Raw genomic sequence first — 14,918 nt, 5'->3', positions numbered from 1 at the left:
TTGATAGCTATCTCTTCTGCTCGAAGAGTTTCAGAATTATCTGCCTTACAGTGTGATTCACCTTACCTGGTGTTCCATGCAGATAAGGTAGTTTTGCGTACCAAGCCTGGTTTTCTTCCTAAAGTTGTTTCTAACAAGAATATTAACCAGGAAATAGTTGTTCCTTCTCTGTGTCCTAATCCATCTTCGAAGAAGGAACGTCTATTACACAATCTTGATGTAGTTCATGCTTTAAAGTTCTATTTACAAGCAACTAAGGATTTCAGACAAACATCTTCCTTGTTTGTTATCTATTCTGGTAAGAGGAGAGGTCAGAAAGCGACTGCTACCTCTCTTTCCTTTTGGCTGAAAAGCATCATCCGTTTGGCCTATGAGACTGCTGGCCAGCAGCTTCCTGAAAGAATTACTGCTAATTCTACCAGAGCAGTGGCTTCCACATGGGCTTTCAAAAATGAGGCTTCTGTTGAACAGATTTGTAAGGCAGCAACTTGGTCTTCACTGCATACTTTTGCCAAATTTTACAAATTCGATACTTTTGCTTCTTCGGAGGCTATTTTTGGGAGCAAGGTTTTGCAAGCAGTGGTGCCTTCCGTTTAAGGTACCTGTCTTGTTCCCTCATTTCATCCATGTCCTAAAGCTTTGGTATTGGTATCCCACAAGTAAAGGATGAATCCGTGGACTGGATACACCTTGCAAGAGAAAACAGAATTTATGCTTACCTGATAAATTACTTTCTCTTGCGGTGTATCCAGTCCACGGCCCGCCCTGACATTTAAGTCAGGTAAAAATTTTTTGTTTAAACTACAGTCACCACTGCACCCTATGGTTTCTCCTTTTTCTTCCTAACCTTTGGTTGAATGACTGAGGGGTGGAGCTATATGGACAGCTCTGCTGTGTGCTCTCTTTGCCACTTCCTGTAGGGAATGAGAATATCCCACAAGTAAAGGATGAATCCGTGGACTGGATACACCGCAAGAGAAAGTAATTTATCAGGTAAGCATAAATTCTGTTTTTTTAGGGAGTTAGAAACGGTTTAAGATTTTTCAAGTAAGCTGATAGTTTTATCATTATGAACTAGGTTTTAAAACTGGGAATTACTAGTTGCAACCACCTCTAAAATGTCTAAATCATTAATTGGAATAATGTTGTAATCTACTGTTATTTTTCTTAGCTAAGTTGGTGATTCGATGGGTGGATATAACACAGCTGGAAAAAACGGCTACTCTTCTTCTCCCCGACATGATTAAGGTCAGCACACGGTCTAGTGAACATTACTTTTCAGTGTTTCTCAACATCATCGAGACATTCAAACTCATGGAACAGCTTGCTAATATAGCTATGAGACAGCTGCTTGATAATGAGGGCTTCGAGCAAGACCGCTCCCTCCCAAAACTTAAAAAGAAGTCTCCAAAAAAAGTTTCTGCATTAAAAAGGTGAGTTTATTATGTTACTGAAGAACTTCATGTGACGTTAACCCCTTACATATATTTTTAAACCTACTGGTAATGCCTGTATTACAATACAGGTGCTACCAGTACCCGCTTTAATGGAATTCTGACAAAAAAACATTAGTATGGATATTTATAAAACAACATCTCATAATTCCTAAAAGTACAAATTAGCAAACATTGCAACATAGAATTTAGATACAAAGTGGACCTTTCAACTAATAAATAAATATATAGATAAAAATATATCTTCTGCTCTTTACATAACTTTCATTATTTTGCCCCCTTTTTCTTTAAGTCTGGTATCTTCTAACATTCAGACACTCTTGATATAGTAATCTATTGGAAAACTACAGAAAAAAATGTAATTACAAGGTGTTCACTTTCCCTTCAACTAGTGATAACTGGTGTGGTTTTTTTATGTAATAGCTTTACTTGCCATTAACCTTTTGATTTTTAAAGAGTGTTAGTGATACTACAGAGAATGTGGTAAAGAAAGCTTCACCTTTAACCCTAGCAATAACCAGCTGATATAACAACCGTGGCACAAAGATTGTAGCAGTGATTTCTCTTGTAAGGTGTATCCAGTCCACGGATCATCCATTACTTGTGGGATATTCTCCTTCCCAACAGGAAGTTGCAAGAGAATCACCGACAGCAGAGCTGATATATAGTTCCTCCCCTAACTGCCATACCCAGTCATTCTCTTGCAACTCTCAACAAGCATGGAGGTAGTAAGAGAGAAGTGGTGTAACGTAGTGGTTTTTTTTTTTTACTTCAATCAAAAGTTTGTTATTTTAAATGGTACCGGAGTTGTACTATTTTGTCCCAGGCAGAAAATAGAAGAACAATCTGCCTGTGATTTCTATGATCTTAGCAGGTTGTAACTAAGATCCATTGCTGTTCTCACACATGACTGAAGAGAGAGGTAACTTCAGCGGGGGAATGGCGTGCAGGTTATCCTGCTATGAGGTATGTGCAGTTAAAATTTTTTCTAGAAGATGTGAATGCTAGAAAATGCTGCTGTTACCAGATTTATGTAAGGTAAGCCTGAATACAGTGATTTAATAGCGACTGGTATCATGCTTACTTTCTGAGGTAATACTCTTATAGATTTGCAATATAAAACGTTTGCTGGCATGTTTAAACATTTTTATATATACTTTGGTGATAAAACTTTATTGGGGCCTAGTTTTTTTCCACATGGCTGGCTTAAATTTGCCTAGAAACAGTTTCCTGAGGCTTTCCACTGTGTTACTATGAGTGGGAGGGGCCTAATTTAGCGCTTTTTTGTGCAGTAACTTTTACAGACTGAGACATCCAGCTTCCTCCAGGAGTCCCCTGAATGCTATAGGACCTCTCTCAAGGGCTCTTAGGCCTTCCAAAATCGTTTGTTGGAGAAAGGATTGTCAGCTAGTTCCTTAAAGGTTTCTGCTCTGTCTATTCTTTTGCACAAGCGTCTGGCGGATGTTCCAGACGTTCAGGCATTTTGTCAGGCTTTAGTTAGAATCAAAATGGCAAAAGAAACAAAAGCCCAATGGCACTACTGAGAAATGAAGTAGGGAATATAATTATAAACGATAATCAGAGGGGATGAGTGAATAACAATTTAACCCCTCTAATATTATAATATCAGATGTTGTTGTAACTAGGTGCTCTGTACACGGCTTATAGACGAAAAAGGAGGAGGTAAAAACCTCCAATGGATTGTACAGCTGGATAGCACTCTTATTCCCTATATTAATGAAATATGGTCAGAGTACTAAGTAGCGGGTGAAACTAGGTAAAATAAAATTTAACTTTTATTGGGACTTATTAAAATCAATGGTAGGACAATACATTTAAAAATTGCAGGAACTGGATTAACTTAAATTCTGGACGGGAAAAACAGAGGACTGGGTGTTTGTTTGATAATCAGCATAAACTGACAGATAGAATGGTAAGGTGATAATAAATATCAAAATATATATTAATCCACAAATCAATAGAGGGATATTAATCCTTGGAAGATAGAGCCCAGGTATGGGCAGGCTTAGTATAAAGTGGGTATATCACAATACTATCTTATAACTGGTTAGTGGTTTATAATCTAATAAGGTATAGTGTGTGTACCAATTATCAACAAAAATAGTTTAGGCTTTGTATATCCAGATAGTATCCTGCTTATTGTGAAGTGATTTATGGTATAATGGGGTATACCATGTACATATAATAGGATATTGGCATCAAGTGTTTATAATACTGTAATTGCTTTGCCATAAAATTAAAGGTGCTTTAATGAATATTATTAACTTACACAGAACCAAGATGTTACCATAGTAGCTTCACAGTTAACTAAATTCCTCTCATGCCATTAATAATTAAGAGGTAATATTTGTTTCCAACTAAAATTATAACATGATGCTAATTGTACTTTGTACATATAATTAGTACTGGTTTATCTGGTGTAAGGGATAGCAGTTCCCTTATGGAATGGCTAAGCTACTTATTAATACAGTAGACAAAACCCAAAATTAGTATCACTTCGTCTGTATGGCGATTAGCTTATATAATCAAAACGGTAGTACTGATGTACCACTAAAATTATCACCAATTTATCCTTAAATGAATACTTAGAGACAACTATGTGCCAGTTATACTTGTCATAATTCACTAATATGTTTGTTAACAGTAAAATTTACTGAAATAACTGTCTTGTTAGACTCTAATCACAGTGAATTAATTATCCAAGTAAACCCATATTCAACCGATATTACCACAAAATGCTTAGCTGCCCGTCCATGTTAAAGCAATATAGCTATTAGCTCCCCACAGCCGTCTTTACATATAACTATATGCGGCTCAATAACGCCAGCTAGGATCGTGGGTTGACTAACAGAATTTGTATCTGGTTTTTAAGTTAAGTTCTTGCTATGATTAAAATTACACAAAATAGGAGCCCATCAACTCCCCACCTCCCCTGACATGTTTCGCCGTAAACACGGCTTTCTCTTACATGGTGTATCCAGTCCACGGATTCATCCTTACTTGTGGGATATTCTCAATCCCTACAGGAAGTGGCAAAGAGAGCACACAGCAGGGCTGTCCATATAGCTCCCCTCAGGCTCCGCCCCCCCAGTCATTCTCTTTGCCGCTCTAACAAGTAGCATCTCCACGGGAGGGTAAAGAGTATGTGGTGTTAGATTTGTAGTTTTTATTTCTTCAATCAAGAGTTTGTTATTTTAAAATAGTGCCGGTTTGTACTATTTACTCTGAGGCAGAAAGTGATGAAGATTTCTGCTGAGAGGAAAAAGATTTTAGCATGTTGTAACTAAAATCCATTGCTGTTCCCACACAGGACTGTTGAGTACCGGAGAACTTCAGTTGGGGGGAACAGTTTGCAGGCTTAACTGCATAAGGTATGCTCAGTCACTTTTTTTCTAACAAGACTTGGTAATGCTAGAAGACTGATAGAAATCCCCATGTGGGAAGGTAAGCCATATTCTGAGACTCAGTATAGAAGGATGGCTTAGGTAAAAGGGCTTAAATCACTGGTGGACACTGTTATGGGGAAAATCGATTATTTTTTACTATAATCTGACATTTGCACAAGTGTTTATTATGTTTGGAACACTTTTTAGGGGTTTTTATACGCCTGGCATAATTTTAGACACCTAATTTGGCTTAGGAAGGCCCCACAACTCCGGAGTGAAGATGGAGGGGGCCTAATTTTCGCGCCTCAATTGCGCAGTTCTTTTACAAGACAACTTCATGCAGCTTCACATGTAGAGTCCAGAGATTGCAGGAGGACTACAGGGAGGCTTATTTTCGTTCCAAAACTATTCACCAAGGAAGGTAGTGTGTTAAACCGGTGGCCAGCTTCAATTTGCTCCGGTTTGGGCAATAAGGGGTTAATTGGCTTGAAACTTGGTGTGCAATATTTTCAAAGCATTAGGATCATATGGTGTAAATTTCATAAAGATCGGATGTTTTTTTGAGATTTGGTAAAAAAGTGTGTGCTTTTTATTATTTAAAGGCACAGTAACGTTTTTTCAAAAAGTGTATTTTTCTGAATTTGAGTGCTATCTAAGTCTGTCTAACATGTCTGAGCCTACAGATGTGTTTAAAGTGTGCTAAGGTATCTAAACATTTTAATGACCATGCAGTGACACTTTAAAATGTAGCTCAAGATGATTCCTTGACGGAAGGTAATGAAGATAGTCCTCCTTCCTCTCCCCATGTGTCGACACCAGTTACGCCTGCGCAAGCGTTGCCTAGTACCTCTAGCGCATTGTGCCCTATTACATTACAACAATTAGCAGCAGTCATGGATATTTCCCTTGCGGCATTTCTATCCAAACTGCCAGTTTTCAAAAAAAGCGTGATAGCTCAGTTTTAAGAACAGAGGATGAGTAATCAGAAGCTTTGGATGATTTGTCTGTTGTACCCTCACAACACTCTGAAGTGGCAGTGAGGGATGGTCTGTCAGAGGGAGACATTTCTGACACAGGAAAAATTTCTCAGCAGGCAGATTCAGATTCTTTAGCGTTTAAATTTAAGCTGGAACACCTCTGTGTCCTGCTTAAGGAGGTTTTAGCTACGCTGGATGATTGTGACCCCATGGTGGTCCCAGAAAAATTGTGTAAAATGGACAGGTTTTTAGAGGTCCCTGTATACACTGATGCGTTTCCGATCCCGAAGAGGGTGGCGGATATTGTGACTAGGGAGTGGGAGAGACCAGGTGTACCATTTCCCCCCCCCCCCCCCCCCCTATCTTTAAGAAAATGTTTCCCATAAATGACCCCAGGCGGGACGCATGGCAGACGGTCCCTAAGGTAGAGGGAGCAGTTTCAACACTTGCTAAGCGTACAACTATACCTATAGAAGACAGTTGTGCTTTTAAAGACCCTATGGATAAAAAATTGGAAGGTTTGCTGAAGAAAATGTTTGTTCAGCAAGGTTTCCTTCTTCAACCAATTGCCTGCATTATTCCTGTAACTACTGCAGCGGCTTTTTGGTTTGAGGCGCTGGAGGAGTCGCTCCAGAGGGAGACTTAATATGACGAAGTCATGGATAGAATTCACGCTCTAAAGCTGGCTAATTCTTTTATCACCGATGCCGCTTTCCAATTAGCTAAGTTAGTGGCGAAAAATTCAGGTTTTGCCATTATGGCGCGAAGAGCGCTTTGGCTCAAATCATGGTCGGCTGACGTGTCGTCCAAAACTAAGTTACTAAACATTCCTTTCAAGGGAAAGACCCTGTTTGGTCCCGAGTTGAAAGAAATTATCGTGGATATCACTGGGGGGAAGGGTCATGCCCTCCCGCAGGATAGACTGTTTAAGGCCAAAAACAAGGCTAATTTTCGCTCCTTTCGCAACTTCAGGAGCGGACCTGCTTCAACCTCTGCTGCCGCAAAGCAAGAGGGTAACGCTTCTCAGCCCAAAGCAACCTGGAAACCCTTGCAGGTCTGGAATAAGGGTAAACAGGCCAAGAAGCCTGCACCTGCTGCCAAGACAGCATGAAGGGGTAGCCCCCTATCCGGGACCGGATCTAGTTGGGGGCAGACTTTCTCTCTTTGCTCAGGCTTGGGCAAGAGATGTTCCAGATCCATGGGCATTAGAAATTGTTGCTCAGGGGTATCTTCTAGAATTCAAGGACTTTCCTCCAAGGGGAAGGTTCCACATTACTCGTTTGTCTTCAGACCAGACAAAGAAACAGGCGTTCTTACGCTGTGTAGAAGATCTTTTAAAGATGGGAGTGATACACCCAGTTCCAATTGCAGAACAAGGACTGGGCTTTTACTCAAACCTGTTTGTAGTTCCCAAAAAGGAAGGAACTTTCAGGCCAATCCTGGATCTAAAAATTCTAAACAAATTCCTCAGAGTTCCATCTTTCAAAATGGAAACCATTCGGACAATCTTGCCGATGATCCAGGAAGGTCAATATATGACTACCGTGGATCTAAAGGATGCGTACCTACATATTCCTATCCACAAAGATCATCATCAGTTCCTAAGGTTCACCTTTCTGGACACGCATTACCAGTTCGTGGCCCTTCCTTTCGGGTTGGCCACCGCTCCCAGAATTTTCAGAAAGGTGCTAGGGTCCCTTCTAGCGGTACTAAGACCGCGGGGCATTGCAGTAGCACCTTACCTAGACGACATCTTAATACAGGCGTCGACTTTTCACAGAGCCAAGGCTCATACGGACATTGTTCTGGTCTTTCTAAGGTCTCACGGGTGGAAGGTGAACGTAGAAAAAAGTTCTCTGTCCCCGCTCACAAGGGTTCCCTTCCTGGGAACACTAATAGACTCGGTAGAAATGAAAATCTTTCTGACAGAGGTCAGGAAGTCAAAACATTTGAATACTTGCTGAGTTCTTCATCCCATTCCTCGGCCTTCTGTGGCTCAGTGCATGGAGATAATTGGTTTAATGGTTGCGGCAATGGACGTAGTCCCTTTTGCCCAAATTCATCTAAGACCACTGAAACTGCGCATGCTCAAACAGTGGAATGGGGATTATGCAGATTTGTCTCTTCAAATACAAATGGACCAGAAAACCAGAGACTCTCTTCTCTGGTGGTTGTCTCAGGATCACCTGTCTCAGGGAATGAGTTTCTGCAGACCGGAGTGGATCATTGTCACGACCGATGCCAGTCTGTTAGGCTGGGGTGCGGTCTGGGACTCCCTGAAAGCTCAGGGTCTATGGTCTCGGGAAGAATCTCTTCTCCCGATAAACATTTTGGAACTGAGAGCGATATTCAATACGCTCCAGGCATGGCCTCAACTAGCGGAGATTTCAGTCGGACAACATCACGACTGTAGCGTACATCAATCATCAGGGAGGAACAAAGAGTTCCCTAACGATGAAGGAAGTAACCAAGATCATCAAATGGGCGGAGGATCACTCCTGCCATCTATCTGCAATTCACATCCCAGGAGTAGGCAACTGGGAGGCGGATTTTCTGAGTCGTCAGACTTTCCATCCGGGGGAGTGGGAACTCCACCTGGAGGTTTTTGCTCAGCTGACCCAGCTATGGGGCATTCCAGAATTGGATCTGATAGCGTCCCGTCAGAACACCAAACTTCCCCTTTACGGATCCAGATCCAGGGATCCTAAGGCGGCATTGATAGATGCTTTAGTAGCGCCTTGGTCATTCAGTCTAGCTTATGTCTTTCCACTGTTTCCTCTTCTCCCTCGGCTAGTAGCCAGAATCAAACAGGAGAAGGCTTCGGTAATTCTGATAGCGCCTGCGTGGCCACGCAGGACTTGGTATGCAGACCTAGTGGACATGTCATCGGTTCCACCATGGAAACTGCCATCGAGGCAGGATCTTCTAATTCAAGGTCCATTCAAGCATCCAAATCTAGTTTCTCTGCAACTGACTGCTTGGAGATTGAACACTTAATTCTAGCTAAGCGTGGGTTCTCTGAATCAGTTATAGATACTCTGATCCAGGCCAGAAAGCCTGTCACCAGGAAAATTTACCATAAGATATGGCGGAAATATCTTTGTTGGTGTGAATCCAAGGGTTACTTGTGGAGTAAGGTTAGGATTCCAAGGATATTATCTTTTCTCCAAGAAGGATTGGAGAAAGGTTTGTCAACTAGTTCCTTAAAGGGACAGATATCTGCTCTGTCTATCCTGTTACACAAGCGTCTGGCAGCTGTACTAGACGTTCAGGCGTTTGCACAGGCCTTAGTTAGAATCAAGCCTGTTTACAAACCTGTGGCTCCTCCATGGAGTCTAAATTTAGTTCTTTCAGTTCTTCAAGGGGTTCCGTTTGAACCTTTGCATTCTATAGATATTAAGTTATTATCTTGGAAAGTTTTGTTTTTGGTAGCTATTTCTTCTGCTCGAAGAGTTTCTGAATTGTCTGCTTTGCAGTGTAATTCACCCTATCTGGTGTTCCATGCAGATAAGGTTGTTTTGCGTACCAAACCTGGTTTCCTTCCAAAAGTGGTTTCTAATAAGAATATTAACCAGGAAATTATTGTTCCTTCTCTGTATCCTAAACCAGTTTCTAAGAAGGAACGACTGTTACACAATCTTGATGTGGTTCATGCTTTAAAATTCTATTTAAAGGCAACTAAAGATTTCAGACAAACATCATCTTTGTTTGTTGTCTATTCTGGGAAGAGGAGAGGTCAGAAAGCGACTGCTACCTCTCTTTCCTTCTGGCTGAAAAGCATCATCCGATTGGCTTATGAGACTGCTGGACAGCAGCCTCCTGAACGAATTACAGCTCATTCCACTAGTGCTGTGGCTTCCACTTGGGCTTTCAAGAATGAGGCTTCTGTTGAACAGATTTGTAAGGCAGCGACTTGGTCTTCACTGCATACATTTGCCAAATGTTTACAAATTCAATACTTTTGCTTCTTCTGAGGCTATTTTTGGGAGAAAGGTTTTACAAGCAGTGGTGCCCTCCGTTTAGGTTACCTGACTTGTTCCCTCCCTTCATCCGTGTCCTAAAGCTTTGGTATTGGTATCCCACAAGTAAGGATGAATCCGTGGACTGGATACACCATGTAAGAGAAAACAGAATTTATGCTTACCTGATAAATTACTTTCTCTTACGGTGTATCCAGTCCACGGCCCGCCCTGGCAATTAAGTCAGGTTCAAATTTAATTTTGTAAAGCTACAGTCACCACTGCACCCTATGGTTTCTCCTTTTTCTCCCAACCGTCGGTCGAATGGCTGGGGGGGCGGAGCCTGAGGGGAGCTATATGGACAGCCCTGCTATGTGCTCTCTTTGCCACTTCCTGTAGGGATTGAGAATATCCCACAAGTAAGGATGAATCCGTGGACTGGATACACTGTAAGAGAAAGTAATTTATCAGGTAAGCATAAATTCTGTTTTTTCAAAAGGGTTTGCATATATTTCATTAATATAGGGAATAAGAGTGCTATCCAGCTGTACAATCCATTGGAGGTTTTTAGTTAGAATCAAGCCTGTGTTTAAACCTGTTGCTCCACCTTGGAGCTACGTCTATTACACAATCTTGACAAGTATTATTTAAAAGCTACTAAAGATTTTCGTCAAACATCTGCTTTGTTTGTTGTCTACTCTGGACAGAGGAGAGGCCAAAAAGCTTCGGCAACTTCTCTTTCTTTTTGGCTAAGGAGTATAATACGCTTAGCTTATGAGAATCAATGGGGCTGAATAGGAATCAATGGGGCTGATTTGGCTGAAAAAAAAGTCTAACAACTGCAAAAAAGCAGCGTTCAGCTCCTAACGCAACCCCATTGATTCCTATGGGAAAATACTTTTTATGTCTACACCTAACACCCTAACATGAACCCCGAGTCTAAACACCCCTAATCTTACACTTATTAACCCCTAATCTGCTGCCCCCAACATCGCCGACACCTGCATTATATTATTAACCCCTAATCTGCTGCTCCGGACACCGCCGCCACCTACATTATACTTATGAACCCCTAATCTGTCGCCCCCAACATCACCGACACCTGCATTATAGTTATTAACCCCTATTCTGCCGCCCCCAATGTCGTCGCAACCTACCTACAATTATTACCTCTAATCTGCTGCCCTCAATGTCGCCGCCACTATAATAAAGTTATTAGCCCCTAAACCTAAGTCTAACCCTAACTTAAATATAATTTAAATAAATCTAAATAAAATACTATTATTAAATAAATTATTCCTATTTAAAACTAAATACTTACCTATAAAATAAACCATAAGATAGCTACAATATAACTAATAGTTACATTGTATCTATCTTAGGGTTTATTTTAATTTTACAGGCAACTTTGTATTTATTTTAACTAGGTAGAATAGTTATTAAATAGTTAATAACTATTTAATAACTTCCTAGTTAAAATAAATACAAATATACCTGTAAAATAAATCCTAACCTAATTTACAATTACACCTAACACTACACTATCATTAAATAAATTACCTAAATTAACTACAATTAATTACAATTAAATTAAATAAACTAAATTACGAGAAAAAAACAAACACTAAATTACAGAAAAAAATAAAATAATTAATAATTAATAATAATTTTTTTTAAAACTAATTACACCTAATCTAATCCCCCTAATAAAATAAAAAAGGTACCGTCATTTAGTGTTAGTCATCGGAAGGAAGCGGATGCTCCGCGTCGGATGTCTTGAAGATGGACCCGCTCCGCTCCGGATGGATGAAGATAGAAGATGCCGCCTGGATGAAGACTTCTGCCCGTCTGGAGGACCTCTTCTGCCCGGATAGGATGAAGACTTTGGACCCTCTGGAGGACCACTTCTGCCTGGTTGGGTGAAGACGTCTCAAGGTAGGGTGATCTTCAGGGGGTAAGTGTTTTATTAAGGGGGGATTGGGTGGGTTTCAGAGTAGGGTTGGGTGTGTGGGTGGTGGGTTGTAATGTTGGGGGGGTATTGTCTTTTTTTTTACAGGTAAAAGAGCTGATTACTTTGGGGCAATGCCCCGCAAAAAGCCCTTTTAAGGGCTATTTGTAATTTAGTATAGGGCAGGGATTTTTATTATTTTGGGGGGCTTTTTTATTTTATTAGGGGGGTTAGATTAGGTGTAATTAGTTTTAAAAAACTGTAATTTTATTTTTTCTGTAATTTAGTGGGGGGGGGGGGTTCTTCGTAATTTAGTTTATTTAATTTAATTCTAATTAATTTAGGTAATTTATTTAATGATAGTGTAGTGTTAGCTGTAATTGTAACTTAGGTTAGGATTTATTTTACAGGTATATTTGTATTTATTTTAACTAGGAAGTTATTAAATAGTTAATAACTATTTAATAACTATTCTACCTAGTTAAAATAAATACAAAGTTGCCTGTAAAATAAAAATAAACCCTAAGATAGCTACAATGTAACTATTAGCTATATTGTAGCTAGTATAGGGTTTATTTTATCTGTAAGTATTTAGTTTTAAATAGGAATAATTTAGTTAATTGTAGTAATTTTATTTAGATTATTTTAAATTATATTTAAGTTAGGGGGTGTTAGGGTTAGGTTTAGACTTAGGTTTAGGGGGTAATACATTTAATATAGTTGCGGCGACGTTGGGAGCGGCAGATTAGGGGTTAATAAATGTAGGTAGGTGTCGGCAATGTTAGGGACGGCAGATTAGGGGTTAATAAAATTTAACTAGTGTTTGCGAGGCAGGAGTGCGGCAGTTTAGGGGTTAATATATTTATTGAAGTGGCGGCGATGTCCGGTCGGCAAATTAGGGGTTAGGGTTAAAAATGTATTTAAGTGTTTGCGATGTGGGGGGCTCGGTTTAGGGGTTAATAGGTAGTTTATGGGTGTTAGTGTACTTTTTAGCACTTTAGTTAAGAGTTTTATGTTACGGCAGTAACCCATAAAACTCTTAACTACTGACTTTTAAATGCGGTAGGAGTCTTGACAGGATAGGGTCTACCGCTCACTTTTTGAAAGACTCGTAATACTGGCGTTAGGCAAATCCCATTAAAAAGATAGGATACGCAATTGACGTAAGTGGATTTGCAGTATTCGTGGAAAAAAAGTGAGAGGTACACCTGTACCTGCCAGACTCGTAATACCAGTGGGCATTAAAAAGCAGCGTTGGGACCTCTCAACGCTGCTTTTTAAGGCTAACGCAAAACTCGTAATCTATGTGAATGTGAGCAACAATAGATAAATGTAACAAGCTGCCTAATGAGAATGAAAACCAAATAAAGCGGCTTATACAAATTAGACTGTTGTAGTTTAGATCTGTGTACCAACTCATTTACAGCTAGTCGCCACAATAATAAGAGATAAGAGAAGTGTTTTTTTTTTTTGCCAATCATTAATAAACTTCCAGGTGTAACCCCTTAAGCCTCCAAAAAACAAAGAGCAGCGTTCAAAGTGATATCTCCTCCGCAACGGTACACAGCCCACACGGAAAGCACAGCCGTCAGGTAGCCGTCTTCACGCTACCTGACTGCAGCTGAACGCCAAGGGGAGAAAACGGTCTCAGGATGATGACATCACCGGTGCTTACCCTGCACAAAGCGCTCCATTAACACTCAAACACAGAATACATCCAGAAGAAAAAGGCAGAACCCGGAAAAAAACCAGCAGACTCAGCAGACTCTCTCAGAGTTAAAAAGCAAAATTGAATCGGCACCCAATTATATCAGAGTACAAAAACAGAAAATAGGTCAAACATGTTTCGTAATTCCTACATATTATACTTTATCAATGACCTGTATTAGACAAGTATTGGCTCCCTTCATTTATAGTCAAAAAGCTCCTCCCCCAACACAAGTTAGAAATCAGGTACTATCATCTAATACACCTGAGTAACACAAAGGCTATCTTATTCATGAATTAAAAAAAAGGGGAGGGTTTTTTTGTTTTTTTTTAAATTAAGGAATACTTGAATATAATGCAAAATCATTATTCAGTTGTTAAGAACATAGTTGCAAGAACATAAATTGCTACAAAAAATGGAACAATATATTTTTTTATATATATACATTCGTCCTGAAGGAATACAGGTGCTAATATCACACCCAAAAATATATATACTTATAACAAATGATGACTATACAAAAAGTTTAACATTCCATTCAGAGTTCAAACCTTTTGCCACCTGGACATAGGTATTACCTCACATGATACTTTGCCCAAAGTTCCCTGTTGGCAAAGTACCTACACCCAACTTTCTGCCTAATGCTGCTGTCCCAGCTGTTACTCTGACAGCTAAGACCGCAGCATTAGGCAGAAAGTTGGGTGTAGGTACTTTGCCAACAGGGAACTTTGGGCAAAGTACCATGTGAGGTAATACCTACGTCCAGGTGGTTAATAACCCCTAATTTGCCTAACACCCAACTTTCTGCCTAATGCTGCGGTCCCAGCTGTTACTCTGACAGCTAAGACCGCAGCATTAGGCAGAAAGTTGGGTGTAGGTACTTTGCCAACAGGGAACTTTGGGCAAAGTACCATGTGAGGTAATACCCACCTGGACGTAGGTATTACCTCACATGGTACTTTGCCCAAAGTTCCCTGTTGGCAAAGTACCTACACCCAACTTTCTGCCTAATGCTTCGGTCCCAGCTGTTACCCTGACAGCTAAGACCGCAGCCAGGGGAAGAAGGCATCTGTCTTCATATGGTATGGAATCGCTGATCGTGCTCCCATTACCATTTGAAGTTAGATCGCTGATGCAAAACACGCTGTGCTACTGTTTGCATCGGCTTGTGGTGTTGCCATTGGTGGTGTGGGAGGGAAGGAGGGATGCGTGTGAGCAGCCCATCGACGGAGGGGGGCGGGAAGGGGCTGGATTGCCACGCTCTAGAAAAGATTCTACTCCTAGAGAGCCACTACACTATGGCAAGGTGATTAAAAGAGGGGAGAGTAGGGCCTACAATCGTTGCGTGCTCCCCAGCTTGTCAGGCAATGCAACGATTGGAGGAAGCTGGATTCGTCATCGATCTGGTAACTACGGCAGGAGAATCTGGCGGAGGATCGCTGGTCTACTTTCCATAAAGAAAAGG

General features: G+C 40.5%; 1 protein-coding gene across 1 annotated transcript in view; it reads left to right on the top strand.

Moving 5' to 3' along the window:
• The window catches only part of TBC1D9 (TBC1 domain family member 9), a 512,458-nt gene that overhangs the window by 267,948 nt on the left and 229,592 nt on the right, over nucleotides 1-14,918 (top strand). The window contains exon 5 of the mRNA XM_053703695.1: nucleotides 1,172-1,433. Within this exon, the coding sequence (XP_053559670.1) occupies nucleotides 1,172-1,433 (262 nt within the window). The remainder of the gene's footprint in view (nucleotides 1-1,171; nucleotides 1,434-14,918) is intronic.

This window comes from Bombina bombina, chromosome 2 (genome assembly GCF_027579735.1).
Source record: "Bombina bombina isolate aBomBom1 chromosome 2, aBomBom1.pri, whole genome shotgun sequence".
Classification (NCBI taxonomy): domain Eukaryota; kingdom Metazoa; phylum Chordata; class Amphibia; order Anura; family Bombinatoridae; genus Bombina; species Bombina bombina.
This window is presented reverse-complemented; position numbering and strand designations above follow the sequence as displayed.